Source organism: Pezoporus flaviventris, unplaced genomic scaffold (assembly GCF_033815535.1).
Source record: "Pezoporus flaviventris isolate CSIRO_AGI_PZ_B2104156 unplaced genomic scaffold, CSIRO_AGI_Pfla_v1 ptg000078l, whole genome shotgun sequence".
In the NCBI taxonomy this organism is placed as follows: domain Eukaryota; kingdom Metazoa; phylum Chordata; class Aves; order Psittaciformes; family Psittacidae; genus Pezoporus; species Pezoporus flaviventris.
The window spans coordinates 2589273-2608550 of record NW_026892626.1 but is presented as its reverse complement, the minus strand read 5'-3'; the positions used below and the strand labels follow the sequence as shown (position 1 = coordinate 2608550).

General features: G+C 54.6%; 1 protein-coding gene across 5 annotated transcripts; it reads left to right on the top strand.

The window, feature by feature from the left end:
• The first annotated feature begins 3468 nt into the window (after window positions 1-3468).
• Window positions 3469-18410, top strand: NLRC3 (NLR family CARD domain containing 3). 5 transcript variants are annotated; one of them, XR_009747020.1, is made up of 19 exons: window positions 3469-3973; window positions 8288-8432; window positions 8914-9174; window positions 10240-11983; window positions 12240-12326; window positions 13041-13124; window positions 13410-13493; window positions 13931-14014; window positions 14124-14207; window positions 14673-14756; window positions 15517-15600; window positions 16012-16095; window positions 16198-16281; window positions 16566-16649; window positions 16946-17029; window positions 17145-17228; window positions 17434-17517; window positions 17653-17782; window positions 18208-18271. XR_009747020.1 is itself a non-coding variant. In XM_061474159.1 (19 exons), the coding sequence occupies exons 2-19, from the start codon at window positions 8426-8428 to the stop codon at window positions 18296-18298; spliced, it is 3282 nt and encodes a 1093-aa protein (XP_061330143.1). In that variant the 5' UTR covers window positions 3469-3973; window positions 8288-8425; the 3' UTR covers window positions 18299-18410. The 5 variants fall into 5 exon arrangements, 3 of the variants coding, with proteins under 3 accessions (XP_061330143.1, XP_061330145.1, XP_061330146.1); XM_061474159.1 differs by having other exon boundaries at window positions 17699-17782; window positions 18208-18410; XM_061474161.1 differs by lacking the exon at window positions 14673-14756 and having other exon boundaries at window positions 17699-17782; window positions 18208-18410.
• The last annotated feature ends 868 nt before the right edge of the window (window positions 18411-19278 follow it).

Here is a 19278-nt window from a genome sequence, read left to right as displayed (position 1 = left end):
CACAAAAGGGTCCCACTTTATACCCTTAGAAAAACAACCAGCTTTATGCCAGATCTCTAATGGTTTACTCATGGGACCGTGCAGTTTCTCGTGATCTCACCATTGTCCACCCTGAGAGCTTTGGCCAGGCACCCCAGTGCAGACAAGTATGAAGGTCTGCACACCTAGGTTTTCCTGTCTCTTTCCAACAGTCACGATGAACACAAACATACATACTCTGCCAAATACACTGTGGCAAACAACATCCTTTGTTATGTCTCTCAGTCATGAGAGGGAATCAACTCCCAGCTAGGTTCCCATCCATTACAGCTGTCTGGCTGGAGGAGTTGGGCTCAGCTACGTTACCCGGTGCAGGATGTCACTGGGCATTCCGGGCAGTGCTCTGCCTGGCCAGGTGTGCTGCACTGCCTGGGCCTGCTCTAGGGAGAAACAAACCCCAGTGTTTGCCTCCTGGGGAAGAGTGATCCTGGGGAAAAAAGCTGCCACCACCACCTTGCCACAGCGAAAACACCCAGAGTCACTGAACAACCGCCTCCCAAAGGCGGTGTGTAGCTCCAGCACTTCTTACCTGCCTGCAGCTGCACAGCCCGTCCTCTTGTCCTGGGTACGCTGGTCTGAACAGTCTTGTGGTTTAAACCCAGACAGCAACCCAGCACCAGCAGCTACCCGCTCACCCCCATGTGCCCCCTCCTTGGTGAGATGGGGAGAAGAATCAAAAGTGTAAAACCTGCAGGTTGAGATAAGAACATTTTAATAATGAAAGTACAATGTAACACAGGGAGAGAGGTACAAATCTAAAGGGGAAAATGAAAGACAAAATACCTCCCCAGAAGTAACTCGTACTCATGAGCATGGATAACACACCACAGAGTAACTTGCACCCAGGAGAATTACATTCTGGGTAATGACTGCAGGCAGTGAAGGCCTGGCTCAGCCCCAGGAAGGCTCTGTGGAGCCAAGAGTCCCACTCCTGCTACTCTGACTCCTGGGCCGTGCTCTCTGCCTGTGAGGAACAGGGAACACATTCAGGCTTTGCAAGGCCTGGGACCTGGTTTGTTTGTAATTGGGACTTTCATGGACTGGCCACTTGGACCATGAGGGCTGGGAAGGCTGCACCAAGAGCTGTCCCATGACTCCCACCCTGATGCCCTGTGGCTGTCCCTTGACCCCTTGCCCCCAGGCCATTCACATGTGGTCCCAGTTAAAGCAAGCCCTGGTACCTGTGTGATTTCCTTCTCTTTGCTGCAGTGCTCCCAGCAGTTGGTCACAACAAAGGTTCCTTAAGCACCTGCCAAGGTCAGCTCCAGTGACATCATCCTGATCTGCCTTCACAACCTCAGCTTTCCTCCGTATTAGCTCCTCAGCCTCCTTCATGGTGCTCCATGTCACCATGCAGACCATGAAGGTCCCATCTTCTGTCAGAGCCCGGGCCACACGCAGCCTGAGCCCCTGTAGATGCAAACCTGTTTAGAGCCCCGGCTGCCCACAGGGCCCTGATAAAGGAAGCTGGGGCAAGCTGGGGCTGTGTGATGGAGCTGCTGCATCCCACACTCTCTCCATGAGACAAGCACCAAATCCTTCCAACCCATCCCCAGGCCAGCCCCACCGCCTGCTCCTTGTGCTGCTGCTCCAGCTGGGCAGGTGCTTCCCAGCCCCCGTTGCTGCAGGGGTCCAAGCACTTGCTCCCCACTGCAGCAGGACTGGAGGCTGTGGCACAGACACAGGTCAACTTGCCTTGGTTTGAATCAGCTCAGCTGGACCTGACTGCTGTGGCAGGGGGGTTGTGGGTCCTCCAGTAACAGGCTTCCTGGCTGTGACCCTGCCCCTCTGGAGATGGATCCCCAACGAAATGGCTTCTTGTGAGGCTGATCTCCAGGACTGGTCCCAGATCACCTTCTGGCCACGTGGGAAACCTGGGGTTGGATCAGCAGCCCAGGTAACACATGATGGATGTGTGATACACAGCTGCAAAGAAGTAACTGGGGTGTGTTAATTAACATAAATGAGTAATTGTGAAAGCAGCAGGCACAGCCCCGACTGGGGCTTCTGCAGTCATTTCTGTTGTGAGGGATCTTGTCCCACAGCTTACCGGGAAGGGGGCGCTGATGGGACATCTCAAATGTCTCCTCCTGAAACACACCTCCCTACAGGGCGGGAGATGACCACAGACCAGGTGCTTGGGAGAGAAAAGGTTTTAACCCCCCCCCACAGGTGCAGCCCTAGGACTGGCAGGGAGCATGGCTCATGCTTGGAGCAATCCCTGGGCACAGCCCAGAGTGGTGGCTGGAGTCGAGACTCCTGCTTACCCACCCTGACCCACATCAGCTCTCCACTATCAGCTGTCATTGCCTACACTACCATCTCATCTCTGCCATCACAGATTCGTTTAGGTTGGAAGGGACGTTAAAGCGCATCCAGTTCCAAACCCCTGCCACAGGCAGGGACACCTCCCACTAGATCATCTCTGCCATTGCCTCATCTCCATCATCTCCTCTGCCATCATCTCATCTCCACCATCAGCCATCGACCACCTCCCAGCTAGATTTGATGAAGGGAAAGATGTGTAATTACAGATTTAGATGCAGCTTAGGGTTACCTTCTAGACATAGCCAGACCCCACCAGAGCAGGTTTCCCAGCAGGATGTGCTATTTTCATCTGTTTTCATCACTTTGCTCTTACTCTGACCTCTCCCAAACCACCCCAGCAGCAGGCGCCTTTGGCCCAACAAACAAGTCACTGGACATTAAGCAGGCAGCAACCCTCCCCATGGTGTGTGATTATCCCATTATTCCAACGGGATGTGCTCCCCCGCCCCGTTCCTTGGACACTGCCACTCTGCCCTAGGACTCCGGGAAAGCAGAGCTGCACACCGTGGGTCACAGTGCTGCTGTGCCACCCTGCCCACCTGCCTCCAGCTCAGCATCTCAGAACCAGTAGGATTTGCCTAAATGTCCGCAAAACCTGGGTTAGGATTTACAGATGAAGGGGTTTGTAGAACACAAATGCAAACTACTGGTCAACACCACTTGCCTGAGCAGAGCTGGGGAGGGGAGATCACGCCGGTCCCAGTGCTGTGGTGGCTCTGGCTCCTCAGGTGGGACACAGTGGTCCTTTGTGTGATGTGATCCATCTTCTCAGAATAAACTCCTAATTCGAGAAGGAATTCAGCAGTGGCAGAACAATGACTCTGGAGGAAGGGAAGTTTACCTTTTATTCTGCTCTTTCAAGGTACAACTTGAATTTAGTTGTGGAAATGTTTCCATGCATGGCCCAGTGAAGGGCAGAGCTGATGCAACACCAGCCCCTTGCAAGGCACTGGCCATGAGGGGGTTATGTATCAAAACCCTCTGCTCTCCCAGGCCGGGAGAGCTCCTGCTTTCTGTTCAAGAGAATTCGTTGTAATCTGGGTCCTGTTGAGCCTGATGTTACGGCTTTCTTTGGAGAAAGCAGCCATGGCTGGGAAGTGGTCATGCACAGAGCACCCCAGCAGGACAGACCCCAGGAGTCAGACAGATACGGGCAGTTCCTGGGCTGCTGCTTTTCAGGAGATAGATAGCTGCATCGATTTGCATAGGCAGCAGTGCTGTGCTGACAGGAAGGAAGGCTGAGTGAGACCCACAGTGCAGGAAGGGGCGAGGAGCAAACTGAAAGAGAGAAAAAGCCACCAGGCTGAACAGCAGCCGGTGGCAGGTGTCTGGGGAAGCTAGACCCACCTTCCCCTGGTGCTGCCCTGAACATCACCCTGGCCGCCAGGTCCCATCACATCCACAGGTCCCACAGGGGCAGGAGCCACCAACCAGAGGGGTCCATTTTCTACCTTGAACTTGAGCATACAGGCAAGGAGGAAGCAAAGCTCTGCGGATAAAGGGCTGAGCAGTGGCACGGAGGGGCTGCATCCTCCCGCCGTGCTGAGGATGCCTTCTCTGCTCTCCTGCTCCCACACAGACCTGGGAGAGGCAGCACAAGGCCGAGGTAAGGTTGTGGTGGGGCTTTGGAGTGATAGGGGGAGAAGGGGAGGCGTTGCTCTGGCCTCCTGTGTGGGCACAACTGGCTGCAGACCTCTTGCTGAGATGGCCATGTGAAATGGAGTCGCTGAGCTAACGTGGCAGGGCCAGGAGCTGTTGGGCAGAGGTCCCTAGAATGGGCAAGATGTGGCCCCTTTTAAGAACTGAAAGGCCGCAAGAAGGTCTTCTGAAGTCTTCCCCAGGCTGAACAAGCCCAGCTCTCTCAGCCTTTCCTCACAGGAGAGCTGCTCCAGCCCTCTCATAATTTCTGCGGCCCTTCTCTGGACTTGCTCCAACAGCTCTGTGTCTTTCCTGTATTGGGGACACCAGAACTGCACACAGCGCTCCAGGTGGGGTCTCACCAGAGCAGAGTAAAGGGACAGAATCCCCTCCCTTGACCTGCTGGCCATGTTCCTTTGGATGCAGTCCAAGATACACTGGCCTTCTGGGCGGCTGCAAGCGCACGTTGCCTGCTCATGTCCAAGTCGGGGGGGTCCTTCATCACTCTGCTTAATTAACACAAATTAATAACATGAAATGTTTTCAGTTCTGCCAAGAGGCGGCAGCTACAGCCTGGCTTTGGGGCGTGCTCAGCTCGGAGGGATGGCTGGAGGGGATGGCTTGGCAAATGTCTGCGCGCAGCCCTGGAAGGGGATCAGTTCAGGCTGGATGTATGGCAGGAGAAGTGCAGAAAAGCTCTGCAGGTGTGTCAGTAAAGGAGCCCAAGATTCCCTGGAGGAAACCTGGCATGCCAGGAAGTGGCGGGAAGGTCTCATGGGGCTGGTTTCTCTCTGTTCCCATGTCTAGGGGAGGGAGAGCAGGGTGAGGTGTTTGCTGTGCTGCTGGGGCTCAAGCTGCACCCAGACACATCACCCCAGACTGGGGACCTTTGATGAACCGGCTGTATGGGCAAACCCCGCTGTTTGGGACAGGGGGAAGGTTTGGGACAGGGAGAAGGCAATGGCTGGGTTGAGGGCTTCTGTGAGCTGCAGTGGAGTGGGCATTTCTCTGCTCCTTCAGGTGCTTGGCTAATGATGCTGCTATTAGATAAATGGCTTCTGGCACAGGATGGTGCCAAGTTCTCACGAGAGTCCCAAGGCACAGGGTGATGGATCTGTCTGGGTAGGGAATGGCTGCATTATGAAAACCAAACCCACCTCCTGCCAGGAGGAAGATCTGAAAGGTTAGGTAGAGCAGAGAGGCAGTAAGTATCTGCTGTGTCCAGGCACCTCCATGCTGTGGGCATCCCAGGACTGACACTCTGTCCTGGAGTCCTTGGCAAACTGCTTTTTGTCCATGTTGTACTTCCAGGAGCAAAAGCACATGTATGTAATTAAAGCCAGAGATGAGCTGAAGATGATGTAGCTGAAGATGAGCAGATGTAGCTGAAGCAGCTACATCTAAGTCTGCGTTTTATGGTGTTGGTGCCAGGCAGTTTGAACCCTGGAACAGGATGCACATGGTGGAAAACACAGAGGGTTTTCTGTGCACACGGTCAGGGGCCTTTCAGCGTGGTGGTTTTGGCTCATAGGCACTGATTTTCAGCCTCTGCTCACAGGCATGGTTGGATGTGGGGATGGTGGGACGTGGGAGAGAAGCTTCTGGAAGAACACATCAGCGTTGACTGGACATCCTCAGATGGGAGGACTTTCTCCTCGGCTGGGCTTCTGGACCACACCAGGCAAAAAAAGCATCAATGCCAAGTTCTTGGAAACAAAATCTGTCCCTGGGGCTTGCAGATGCCATTCATCCCACCCTCCAGGTTCCTGCCCCAGTGCCCCTGGGGACACAAGCAGCACAAGCCACCGCTGGATCACTTGTTTCTCTGCCTGCTGGTGGGGCAGGGCTGAGCACCTGCCCCTGCTTGCTCCTGGCCAAGCACTAGGCACAGAGCCAGGGCTGAGCTCCGTGCATGTAGGATGGACATGGACACTGCTTTCCAGTCTCAGGCATACAGAGTGTGGCGCTTCCCAAGGATGACTCCTCCCAGCAGCCTCGGGATGGGCTGGGACACAGCCTGGGGACACCTTGGATCTCTGTTACAGAGATTGGCTTCGACTGGCCACTACCCTTCAGACAGCTCTTGTTGAGTTGATCACGCCCTTCACTCTCCTAGGTTGCAGCCTCCAGCATCACTGGGTGGTCCTGGAGCTGCCCCCGAAACGTCTATGGGAAGCAGGACAAAAATGGCAGCTGCTGCGGTATTTCTCTTGCTGCTTTATGTCTTCCGCTGCTTTATTCTCTTGGTCAGATGCCTTTGTACGAGGTGACCCGCGGCAGCTGGTTTCTAGTAGCAGGGTCACACTTTGAAGTGGCGTGGGAGGACACCATCAAATACTTTCTGGTCTTAGAGCAGGCCTCCCCCTCCCAAAGGGCTTTTTCTTGTCAGCCTTGGTTCACAGAGAAAGGGCTGCCGGTAACATTGCTGCAAGCAGCAAAACCCCCTTTCATTTTGGTAGTGTTGCACAGCAAAGATGAAAGACCCGGGGGCTGCTTAGACTTAATTGGACTTTCCAGGCCAGTTACAGACAAGAAGACATCAAAGGTGAAAATTTCCCTGTGTATTACTCACCAAGCTCCTTTAATTGATGGTATCTCAACTGATGAAGCCACTGGCTGAGGGCAAAGAGCAAGGTGAGCTGCTGCTGCTGCCCTGCACAGCCCCCGTGTGGAGAAAAAGGCTCTACTGTGGGGCCACCATCACTGCCAGGGGAACACGTACCTCCACCACATGTGAAACCAGGGCTCAGAGCTGGGCAGTCGAGCAACAGCGAAAGGACCCAGGTTTCCCTCTTGGAGGGAAAGGTGGTGAGTGCAGACCCAACTACATCAGCACCCCCCCACCTCTATCAGGGCTTGTCATGTGTGAACCCACCTGGGCACTGTGGTGGGCCAGTGTCACCCCTTGAACACTTAACCCCTCCAAAGGAGGTGCTGCAGAAGGGGCATGATGGGAGGTCAGCCAGTGTGGTCTGTGGGACTCAGCTCAGGGAGATGCTGTGCCTGGTCCTCACTCCTGCAGCCTGGCCACCACCTGCACTGCTGCTGGGGGCTGAACCCTCGCGCTTCTTGAGGGACAAATAAACCCCAGCATGGACCTGCTGCAGGAGGATGAACAGAACAGTCTGCAATGGAGACATTCCAAGCACCTTAACCCAACACCATGGACCTAACCATGAGCCAGAAATTCTACCCAGTTTCCCTGGTGAAGCTACATTTGTGCTTTCTCCCTTGTACCTGTTGGTGAGGCTGCACTGAAGCCTCCGCAGTGCCCATGTCCTACTCCGGAGTGGGTTTGGGCAAAGGCAGCACAGGGAACTCCTTGTCTCTGACCACCATCACGGGGTGAGTGATCTAGAGCATCCTGTAGGCCAAGTGGAGGTGAGGAAAGGGTGCCATGCCAGGAGACAAAGGGCAATGAGACACTGTGTTTGCAATGTTTCTGTGTTCAGACAGCGCCTGGGGCTGAGAAGTTTCCATCTGGACACGGCCAGCTCCTGGAGATGACTTTGGGGCTGGTAGAGAAGCCATAGGTGAAGCTGGGCACCCTCAGGCATGGAGGCACTTCTCTCTCCATCTCTGCTCAAAAAACAGTTGGACCCAGTGAGAGGACAAACTTCTTAAAACTAAAACACCAAGCCCTAAGTGTGGTTTGGCAGCTGCCAGAGGGGAAGGATCAGGTAAATGCTCCTTGTCCAAGCAATGATTCACCAGTGTGAGACATTGCCTGGAGACCGCCATCCACTTTCAGCAGCTCCACTGCTGAAACTGAAGCATCTACAGAGCTCTACAACAGGATGTGGTGTTGGCTGTGCTCAGCAAGCCCTGATGGAGGCTCTGGATGGTGGTGAGGTTGGTTCAAAACCAAAACAGGCTCTTCATCGCTCTGCTGCTGCCCCACAACTTCCTTCACAACACAGAGAAGAAAATGCATGAGTGGCTCACAGCCCTGCTGTCCCTCTGGTGGCACTCGGGTGCTTGCTGGGTGACCCACAGATGACACAGGGACATCATCAGGGTAGTTAATGCAATCACGCTGCCCTAGAAAGGCTCCAGCATAAGTGATGATGATGATGAAGGCATCAAGTTCATGGCATATGAGGCAAAGATGCTGCAGCGTGACAGTCCTGGCTCTGTCCCTGTCAGGTCCACAGCACCAGAGACTCTGCTCTTAGCCAAAACTGATGAATGGACCTTTGGCTCAACCACAGTCAATGATACATTAGCTCAGGGTGGGCTCCCTTCCATGTTGATCTTGATCCTTTTCCTCTTCCTCCACCAGGAACATGGATAAAGGCTGAGAAGCCTCAACTGATGCTGTGAGTCAGCCAGGTGGACACAGGGCAGTCCATGGGACGGCCGTGCTGCTGCCAACACAGTGCTCCTTACCCAGGGATCACCACATCACAGGAGGCCTCTGATGGACGGTGAGTGGTGGCAGGCAGCCAGAGAGCCATCATCTTGGTGGAGTTTCATATTAAAAACTGGGACAAGGTGGGCACCAATGCGTGAGGGCAACAGCAGTTCCTATTCCAAGGGCTTGAGGACTGCTCTGCTGGCACAGGGGAACAGCTGTCCCCAAAGAGAAATCATCTTGCTCAGACTTTTATCTTTGCATGGGCTTGGTTTCCAGGAGGAAATGTTATCTCATGATTGTGCTCTTCGGTTTCTTTGATACCAATTTTGATAGCTGCTGCCTTGACCAAGCAGCTCCTGACAAAACAGCCTGCACTGCTTTGGGGTACCATCCTCTCAAGGGCCTTGGCAGGTCGCTCTGGAGGTCTCTGGTTTCCCCACACTACCTTCGGAGTCAGAATAGATGCCCCACAGCTGCCTCTCCCCACCACCCCTGAGCAACGTGCCCAGAGCTTGTTCAAGGCCCAACTCCCCTGTTCTCCTGCCCCGCAGAGGCTTGGATCAACCGCTACCGCAAGCAGCTGGTGAGGTCCGTCTCACCGCAATTCCTGGAGGAGATCATCTGCTACCTGCGGCAGCTGGACCTGCTCACAGCAGAGGAGGCAGAGTGGGCGCAGGAGGCGAGGTCCCTGCCTGAGCAAGTGAGGGCTGTGGTGGACCTCCTGGCTGGCAAGGGCAGCTTCGCCTCCCAGTCCCTGCAGACCTTCATCGAGACCACCAATTCCCAGCTCTACCTTTACATCACTGTCTACGGTAGGCAGTCTACTTTGGACACAATGAGGGGTGTCTGCACACATATCCTTGCTATGGGCACTTGCTGGAGCACCACAAGATATGCACAGAGCTGGGAAGCATTTCCAGCTCTGATGGGAGTGTCCATGCAAGTGATGGTGCCATCGCAGGGTCTCTGCTAGGGAAGGACACAGCCAGGGGGTGACAAGGGCTCTTTGCCATGTCTGAGGGACCTTCCTCCAGGCCCCTTGCTACCTTCAGCACACTCCTATGGGCAGCTGGAGGAGTCTTTAATGTCCTCAATGTCCAGATCACACCATTCAGTCCCAGCAACTGGGCTGGGAACAGGGGGATGGCAAGAAGAGGACCGTCTGGGCAGCCCTGACCCCATCTGTTGGTGCCTACATCAACTTCATGCTCTCCTTGCAACCCTCTTGCCATATGAGGTTTTCCTCCTGGTTGGAAGGCTCCGTCCTTGGCTAGTGTCTGCAGCACCATCCTCTGATTGTCCAGCCTTAGCTGAAGGGTTTAAATACACTGTACCAGCAGCTGTTGTACCTGAGCCAGGTGAGCAGGACAGGGTCAGAGATGGTCACCAGGTTCAGCCAAGACTCCAACTCGACAGACAAGTTCACGGCGATGAGGCATGGCTGAGGTCAAGCTGGGAAGTCAATCCAGAGGTCAGGGTCAGATAGAGTCAGGGCAAATGGGTTCAGACACAGCCCAATGGCCACCAGGCAAGTGCAGAGCAATGAAGTCCAAGACCAAGGTCCAGATCAGAAAGGTCCATAGCAGGCACAGGCATAATGGCATCGTAGACAAATGCTCCTGCAACATACTTCAGGTAGTGGCTGAATGCCCAGGGCTGAGCTTAAACGGGCTCCTGGACCAATGGGTTGATGCTGATCAGTGCCATTTAAGCCTGTTAGTGCCCTCCAAGCACATACCTTCCTGTCTGAATGTAACAGCTCTGTGAGGTTTCCCCTCTGCTTGGGCATGGCAGAAAAGTGAAGCATATCTCAATTGCATTTGTGGTTACCATCCTCTTCCTCAGCCCAACCTCCCATTTCATTTCTCTCTGTGCAGAACCCATGGTGCAGAAGCACCTGGAGAGTCTCCAAAGCTACTATGGGAATGGCTTGGAGACGGGTTCCCTCCAGCGGCTCACAAACCTGCTGCTGGTGGAAGGTTTGACTGATATCCAGCAGAAGGAGCATGACATCCTGCAGATCGAAGCCACTAAAGGACTACAAAATGTATCCAAGAGCATTCCTCTGGAGAAGCTCTTCCTCCCTCTCTCCAAGTTCAGCATCCCACCTCGGATCTCTGTCACCATCGGAGTTGCTGGGATTGGCAAAAGCACACTGGTGAAATTGTTTGTCTACACCTGGGCAAAAGGGGAGATCAATAGAGACATCATCTTTGTACTGCCCCTCACGTTCCGGGAGCTCAACACCTATGAGAAGCTCTCTGCTGAGAAGCTCATCTGCTCGGCGTTCCCTCACATCACTGAGCCCAACTGCATCTTGGCGGGAGCCGCCAGGACCCTGCTGATCCTCGATGGCTTGGATGAGTTCAAGACTCCTCTGGATTTCTCCAACACAGTAGTATGCACTGATCCCAAAAAGGAGATCCAAGTGGATAACCTGATCACCAACATTATACGCGGCAACCTGCTGCAGAAGGCTTCCATCTGGGTCACGGCACGGCCCACAGCAGCCAGCCAAATCCCTGGTGGCCTTGTTGACCGGACGACAGAAATAAGAGGTTTTGCAGCTGCAGAGATGAAGGACTTCTTGGACCAGATGTTCCTAGACAACAAAGACTTATCTGGCCAAGTCCTGCATCACATCAGGGCTAACAGGTCATTACACGTCATGTGCACCGTTCCTGGCTTTTGCTGGATTTGTGGTTCCTCAATTGGTTATTACTTAAAACACAGCACTGATCAACCCCAAGAAACAACTGGTGTCCCCAAGACCCTTTCAGAAATCTACTCCTACTATTTTAAAATCGCTCTGAGCAGCAACTGGCCAGAAAAGCCAAGAGAAACCCTCAGGATCGAGCAGGCTGTGAACAACAGCAGGAAGATAGTGGGCAGCCTGGGCAGGCTGGCCTTCTACGGACTGCTGAAAAAGAGATACGTATTTTATGAGCAGGACATGAAGGCCTATGGCATTGACCTCTCCTTGCTGCAGACCAGCTTGTGCAGCCGGCTCCTGCTCAAAGAGGAGATGCAGTCCTTCACAGCTTACTGCTTCTCCCACTTAACCCTACAGGAGTTTCTAGCAGCCATCTATTACTACACAGCTGCAAAGCGGGCAATATTCGACCTCTTCACGGAGAGCGGGATGTCCTGGCCCAAGCTGGGTTTCCTCAACCACTTCAAGAACGCTGTTCAGAGGTCGCTGCAGGCAGAGGACAGGCAGCTGGACATCTTTGTGCGCTTCCTTTCCGGGCTCCTGTCCCCGCAGGTGAACAAGCTGCTCTCCGGGTGGCTGCTGGTGAAGGATGAGCACAACAGCTTCAGGAGCCAAGCAGTCGGCTTCCTCCAGGGCTGCCTGAACACTGACCATGCCATCTCCTCGCGGGCAGTGAACACCATGCACTGCCTCCATGAAATCCAGCACACGGAGGTCACCAAGATGGTAGAAGAAGCAATGAAAAATGAGAGCTTGGCCGGGATGCTCACCCCTGTGAACTGCTCTGCCCTGGCTTATCTCCTGCAGGTCTCTGATGTCTGCATGGAGGAGACGAACCTCTCCAACTGCCTCACCTACAATGTCTGTAAGAGCCTTCTCTCCCAGCTCCTGTTCTGCCACAACCTCAGGTGAGTCCTGGTCAGATTGCAGGGGAAGCAAACAGGGATGGTAGGATGTGACTCAAAATCCTGGGTGTCAGTGGGAGACAGGGGCCCACCAACATTGTCTGTCAGCAAAGAGCTTCCCTAGGGCTGGCCATGGATCAGCTCTGCCTCTCTGCTGGAGCTTCTCCACCTGTGATGGGCAGATGTCACAGGAAGGTAGATTTTTCTCCACTCTGTTCTCCAAACACTTGATTTTGCTCTTCCCTTGTTTCTTCTCCAGGCTGGACAATAACCGGTTTAAGGACAATGTGATGGAGCTGCTTGGCAGCATGCTGAGTGTGAAGGACTGCCATATCCAGAAGCTCAGGTGGGAGCTGGCCCAGGGCAGATAGGCTGTTCTGTGGATGCAGAGCAGAGCTGGGGCACCTCAAAACCAGGGTGGAGGTCCTCTAGGGATGTCTCTCACACTGGCTGCCCTGGGTGCTGTTGACAAGCACAGTCCCACACAATCTCCTGCACCCAGGCATGGTGACCTTCCCCTCATATCCTTGCGGTGCCTGGGCAGGCTCTCTCACTCAGCCCTCCAAGGACCACTGCCTCCTCGCTGTTCCTAAAAATTGGTGCAGAAATCCATGCATTATCCCAACAAACTGCTTTCCAAGGGTACAGCTGGTTGCTGGACACCTGAGGCTCTGCATGGAGCACCTGACATACAGAAGGAACAGGCTCCTGACACAGAGCTCTGCCTTGCCCCAGACAGAGGGATCCCCACTGTTCCCACCTCCCTGCCCTTCTGAAGTGGCTGTGCAGAGTCTCCCATGCTGTGATCTGAGCTCCCTTTTCAGAACACCAATGAATTTTAAGTCTAGAAACTCCCCTTCCACCCTGTCTTTGCAATGCCCTGCCTGGGGTCCGCCCCAGGACAGCAGACCTCAGAGCATCTACCACTTTGCATGGTTGTACCTCGAATCAAACATTCCTCATGACTTTCCTCTGCTCAGCCATCCAAGCTGCATCCTAGGACATGCCAGGATCCTCTCTCTCACCCTGAAAACACCCAATTTTTCCTTTTTCTGGGCAGTTTGGCAGAAAATCAGATCAGCAACAAGGGAGCCAAAGCACTGGCCAGGTCACTGCTGGTGAACAGGAGCCTGACAGCACTGGAGTAAGTGATCCCCCTTTACCAGCTCCTGTCACATACATTCCCCACCTGGAACCGCTATCATGGCTGCAGTGGGGCTGGATCCCACTCAGCCTGACTGGGCTGAGGAGGGTCTTCAGCCCCAAAGCCACTGCTGCTCAATAGGCGAACATAACTCTTGCAAGCTCCCGGCCTGATGTTCGAGCTCAGCAGGGCCAGAGACTGTGCCATGTGAAGGCATTTGCCTTAAACTGGGCACAGGCCACTCTGGTTTTGCTAATCTTGGCTTTTCTGTGCGTCTCACCACAGCCTGCAGAACAACTCCATTGGCCCCACTGGAGCAAGAGCACTGGCTGATGCGCTGAAACAGAATCAAGTCCTGCTCTCCCTGAAGTAAGTATCAACTTCTGCAGCACCTCTGGGGGCAGATCCCCAGGACAAGCCTTCTCCAGTCTCATCACGGTTTTCCCCACCCCCAAGGCCAGCATATGGGGAGACCCTGGACATAACCTGGTTCAGTTGTACTGGGCAGCAAGCATGAGTGCAGCAAGCAGAGACCAGGCAGCCCTGGGCCAGAGATGTTGGGATCCTCCTGCCCGTCAGCTTCAGTGGGTCCAGGTTGAGGTTGAGGTCCATCCCTCACATGGGAGCTCACAGGGTGTTGTTACATGGAAGGAGATATCTTTCATGGGGGAGAAGGGAGTGAGACCCCTGGGCAAGGATGCTTGGGGGCCAGCTGCCCTTTTCATGTCAAGGACAAGGGCAAGTAAATGCTGTAGTGGTGGCCACTGCCCCTCACAGTCCCTTGCCCTGCTTCTCTCCCCTTGCAGCCTGCAGCACAACACCATCAAGGAGGAAGGTGCCACCTTCCTGGCCGAGGCCCTGTTTACCAACCACAGGCTGACGACCCTGCAGTGAGTGTCTGGGACCTGCTGTCCCCCCTCCCTGCCACTGAGCAGACCGAGGTGCCACTGATGGGGATGTGGCACCTGACATTCACAGGTACCTTCCTCACCTTTACAGCCTGCAGAAAAATGCCATCGGAGCCCATGGTGCCAGGAGAATAGCAGAGGCGCTGAAGCAGAACTGCAGCCTGAAGGAGCTGATGTAAAAGCACAATGAGGTGGAGGGATGGTGACACCAGCACCATAGACCTGTGGGCAGGGGCTGGGCCATGTAGCACAGGCAGGATAGGCTCTGCGAGCTTTGCCCCAGGGTGTTCGTGTGGGTGAAGGGGGGCAAGGACCACAGAGCTACTTTTGGAGCAACCCTGTGGAGATACTCTTCATACCTGTGGGTATGCAGGGAGCCACATGAAGAACCAAGAGGACAAGTCTTCTTTCCAGCAGAGGCAAGCAGCAGGTCTCCAGGCCCTGTGGGTACATGTTAAAAACTACTTCAGCTCAAATCCAACGTACAATAACAGAGGTGCATGTAGTCTGGAAATGAGACTGCAGCAAGTTCATGCTTATTGCTGGAGCAGAAAGAGCCTGGGGGAGATGAATCCTCTGGCAGCAGATCTGAGCTGGTTACAGCATGACTGCCAGTAATGCTCTTCGTCTTGTGTCTTAGACTATCCAGCAACTCAGTAGGAGACGATGGCTCGGTTGCCTTGGCCGAAGCTCTGAAGGTGAACCACAGCCTGCAAAGCCTCGAGTAAGCTCCCCTCTGTGCCCTGTCTCCTGCTTGCTGAGTAGATCCCAGCCTTCTCACTCCACCACCATCTCCCACCTTTCACAGTCCCCTCAAACAGCCCCACACTCTCCCCACATCTCTCCCACACCACATCCCCTGCAGGGGCATACGGCTGGAGCACCATGGAGCAGTGTCAGACAATGCTGCCACTGAAGGAGTTAATCCTAACCCAGATGATGATTTTTTTCTCTGCTTTTGGAGGATATTAGTAGCTTTGGGCCTTCTCCCAAAGGCTGTTCCCCAGTGGGAATTAGCTGACACGGAAGGTAACAGCAGAGTCAGGGTGGGATGGTGGGACCTTCATCCCCCTTGGGAACGGCAGCCAGAATGGATTGCTCCTTTCACCCAGCATAGAGAGCTGATGGCTCCTGGCCATGAGCTGCTGTACCCAAGGTCCATCACTAGCTTCCCAAGGCTTGACAAGGACACAAAATCCACAGGAACCACATGTCCAGCTGAGCTGGCAGCCACAGTGATGGCCAGACAATACTGTCCGAAGCACTGGCAAACCCACTTCTGCTCAGTGGGGCCAGTGCTGCTGTGGTGAGCAGGGAATGCTGATCCTGGCCTGGCTGCTTCAGAAGTTGGTGCTTTAGACTTGGCTTGCCTCCACACCTCCTGTGGCTGGGAGATGTGACACTTTTCACCCCAAACACGACCCCACAGCCTACCTGCAATGCCACGACTGGTTCATCTTCACATCTTCCCCCATTTGTCTCAGTCTCCAGAGCAACTCCATCAGCAGTGCTGGGGTCACCGCACTGACAGCAGCTCTCTGCTCCAACAAAGGACTCATCAACCTCAAGTAAGTGACCAAAACTGGCCAAAAGCTACTGCTGTGACACAGAAACTTGTCAGCAGCCTGGGTTTGTGCCTGTTTTTTTCTACAAGTACTCTGGGATGCTGAAAGCAGACTGTCCCTCCATCAGCTGTAAGCATCTTCTCTCCACAGTTAAATTTCTTCCCTTGAGACAGTATCCAGTCACGTCCCACAGCGAAATGATGGCAGCATGATGGGAGGCTGAGAACAAGCCCTGATGGGCCAGCAGTGCCCACAGCTGTAGGAAGCACAGGGAATGGAGATGCAGATGCTGATGGGGATGCAAGGCAGGCAGTCTGCCACCATTACAGTAGATGGTCTCAGATTCAGGGCAGGGGACAAGGAGTGGGAAACAGGCAATGTCATGCCTTGACAGCCCCATATGTCTTTCCCTAGCCTGAGGGAGAACTCCATCAGCAAGGAAGGGGGTCCTGCCATTGCTCATGCCCTGCGGACCAACAGCACCCTCAGGAAGCTGGAGTAAGTCTCCTGACCCACAGAAGGGCATGAATGCTGCTGCACAGTCACTGGAGCTGTCCCAAACTCTGTGTGTGACCCGTGTCCTCTGTCCCCTGCCTCTAGCTTAGCAGCCAACCTGCTGTACGATGAGGGCGGCAAGGCCATCGCTTTAGCGATGAAGGAGAACCGGGCGCTCAAGTCCCTCCAGTGAGTTTCCCCTCGGACCTGGCTTGGTTTGAAGCTGTTTGCGTGAATGCTGGGCAGGGACACTGCTCCTGGGCCTCAGCCCCTCTAGTCTGTGAGAGTGGCTTCCTTGGGTCACCCTTCCACGGGAGGTGTGCCATGCCATCCGGATGGAGCCACCACGTCTTACACATGGGTCACTTCCTGGCCTCTGCCACACTGGATGGGAATGGGTGGGTGCTGAGCCTGGAGGGACAGGGGCATTCTTGCCATCCTAAGCTTTACCTGTTGTTTTCTTCTGTTTGTAGCTTGCAGTGGAACTTCATCCAGGCAAAAGCTGCTGCAGCCCTAGCACAAGCATTACAGTCCAACAGCAGCCTGTCCAGCCTCGAGTAAGTGGGGACATGGGCAGACAGGTCCTGGGCAGCATCTTCGTACAGGGGCCTGCACAAGGACTCTGCCCTCACATTGCTCCAGGGGAGGTGGTTTTGCCTGCTGCCTCTTCCACGTGCTCCAGTCCATCCTGTGTTTTCATCACTTGTACCTGGCTGGGGATGCTCTAAATGCATGTGGCCCAGAGTCCCCCATGCTGTTTAGGAAAGCCTAGCACACTGTGCCCTGTCTTGCTGCCCCTCTCCCTACTCCTGGATGCCTGGACCATGGGGAGATTGGCACTTGCATGTCTTAGCTTGCAGGAAAATGCCATTGGAGACGAGGGAATGGCTGCCCTCTCCACTGCGCTGAAGTTCAATACAACCCTGGCACATCTGCAGTGAGTATCCAGGCTGTGGCTGGGGCCTGGCATTGCAGCCTGTCTAATTAGCTTGTCCAATTAACACACCATGGCCCCCTCACGACATGTACTGAAGGTCCTTGCTTTCTTGCAGCCTGCAGGTGGCTTCAATTGGCATGGCTGGTGCCCAAGCCCTGGCAGAAGCTTTGATGGTCAACAAGAGCCTGCAGATCCTGGAGTAAGTGCTTGGTGGGGTCAACAAGTCCCCATGGCTGTGACACTGCTCCCTGGAGGTGTCCAGGACCCTGGTCCTTAACTCAGCATCCTTGCATCACGTCCTACCAGACTTGTCTTGTCCCTTGACTTGCTGGCATGGGGACACCTCTCCCACCTCCTCTTGCCCCCCATGGCTGTCACTCCTCACCGCCTGCCTTTCTCTGCAGCTTGCGGGGAAACTCCATTGGGGTGGCTGGGGCCAAGGCAATGGCCAACGCGCTGCAGGTGAACCGCAGCCTCTGCTGGCTCAAGTGAGTATGCTGCTCCCTGGGGTGAGCCAGAGCAAGCCTTTCCAGACCTTCCTGGAGGCCAGCAGTTCTCAGTGAGGCAAACCCCTGAGCTGGGGGCTTTTCCCAATGCCCACTACATGCATTGCCTCCTGGTAGCCACATCTCCCAGGCTGGGGCTTTCTGACCCTCCCGCTTCCTGCAGCCTTCAGGAAAACTCCCTGGGCATGGACGGAGCCATCTGCATCGCCACTGCTCTGAAGGGAAACCATGGCCTCACCTACATCAAGTAAGTGGCCACTGCACTGGATGGTGAGGCAGGGATGGCAGAGACAACAGGAACCGTCACAGGACCTTTCTCACTGCTGGCACTGCCCATTCCCAGCTGTCCTACAGGGACCTCCCCAGTGGGGAAAGGGACAAGGACACATTGTGCTCCTCCCAAGCACCATACCCACTCAGCTCATTTCTTCACAGTCCCTCTCCGGTGCTGCCTCTGTGGCAAAGAACCACCCAAAAGCAAAATACACCCTAAAATATCACAAGAATGGTCTGGCTCAGCTCCTCCCAGAGGCATCTCCAGAATAGCCCCTGGGTGGTATGGGGAGCATACAGATGATGCTGGATGCTGGTATAAAGCTGGGAACATCTCTCATACTCATCAAGGATCCTGCTCTGCCTCATGCCCAAACCTGAACTCCTCTTTGCTCCCAGCCTGCAGGGGAACCAGATTGGCCAGTCGGGAGCCAAGATGATCTCCGATGCCATCCGGACTAACTCCCCCAGCTGCGTGGTGGATGTGTGAGGTGCCTGGCCACAGTGACGAGGTGACCCAGTGGTTCCTTTGGCCACCATGGATTTACAGGGAGCTGCCTGGGCCCTGTCTGGCTGTCGTAGGGAGGAGAGCTGGGTTCAGGAGAGCTGGGTTGAGGAGAGCTCCTGAGCTACCTGGCACAGCCCAGGAGGACCGCAGCCTCTGGATCAGCAGCACAGGAGGGTCAAGACTCACTTGTGTTGAAAGCTGAGGGATATATGCCATGTCCCTGCTCATCCAGGCCCTGGGGGAGCCTCAAGGAAGCAGTGAAATGAAAAAGGAGGGAGGAGGGGGCAGATCCCACATACCAGCCCTTCTTGTGTTCATGGGTGACTTGCCACCATCCTGGCGACAAGGACTCCCTCCTGTGATCTCCATGGGGTTACCGTGCTCTGCACAGACCCTGTCCCATACCAGGCACATCCTGACCACTCGGAGCTCTGTTCTTGTCACAGCCTGAGGCACTGTGGGTAAATATTGCAGCCAGGGCTCCAGGACTCTGCTCTCAGCACCAGCTCTTCTCTGTCTGCCTCTGGCAGGGATCCCAGGAGGATGAGGTGAAACTCGGGCAGGATTCACAGCAGCCTCTTCTCACCTGCCTAAATATAGCCCACCCTGCAGGTTCCTACGAAATCCCAGAGAGACAAGGAGAGGTTTGCTGATTCCTTGCTCAGATGAGAGTGATGCTATGGACCCAGGCACTTCAGAGCAGATCATAGGCAGTAAGTGCAACCTGTGCTGTTTGCCCTCAATAACAGGTTGGTGCTGGCCAAGCATGCCTGAAGTGCTTGGTAGTGCTGTTCTCTATCAAAGAGACCAGCATCCCAAGGCACATGCATGGAACCACCTAGAAAAACATTGGGAAATTAAGAGCCCTCACGATAGTGGGAGGAGGAGTGGGAGGGTGAATATAAGAGGAACAGCACTGCATGACATGGGCTGTCTCCAGCACACGTGTCTTGGCGTTACAC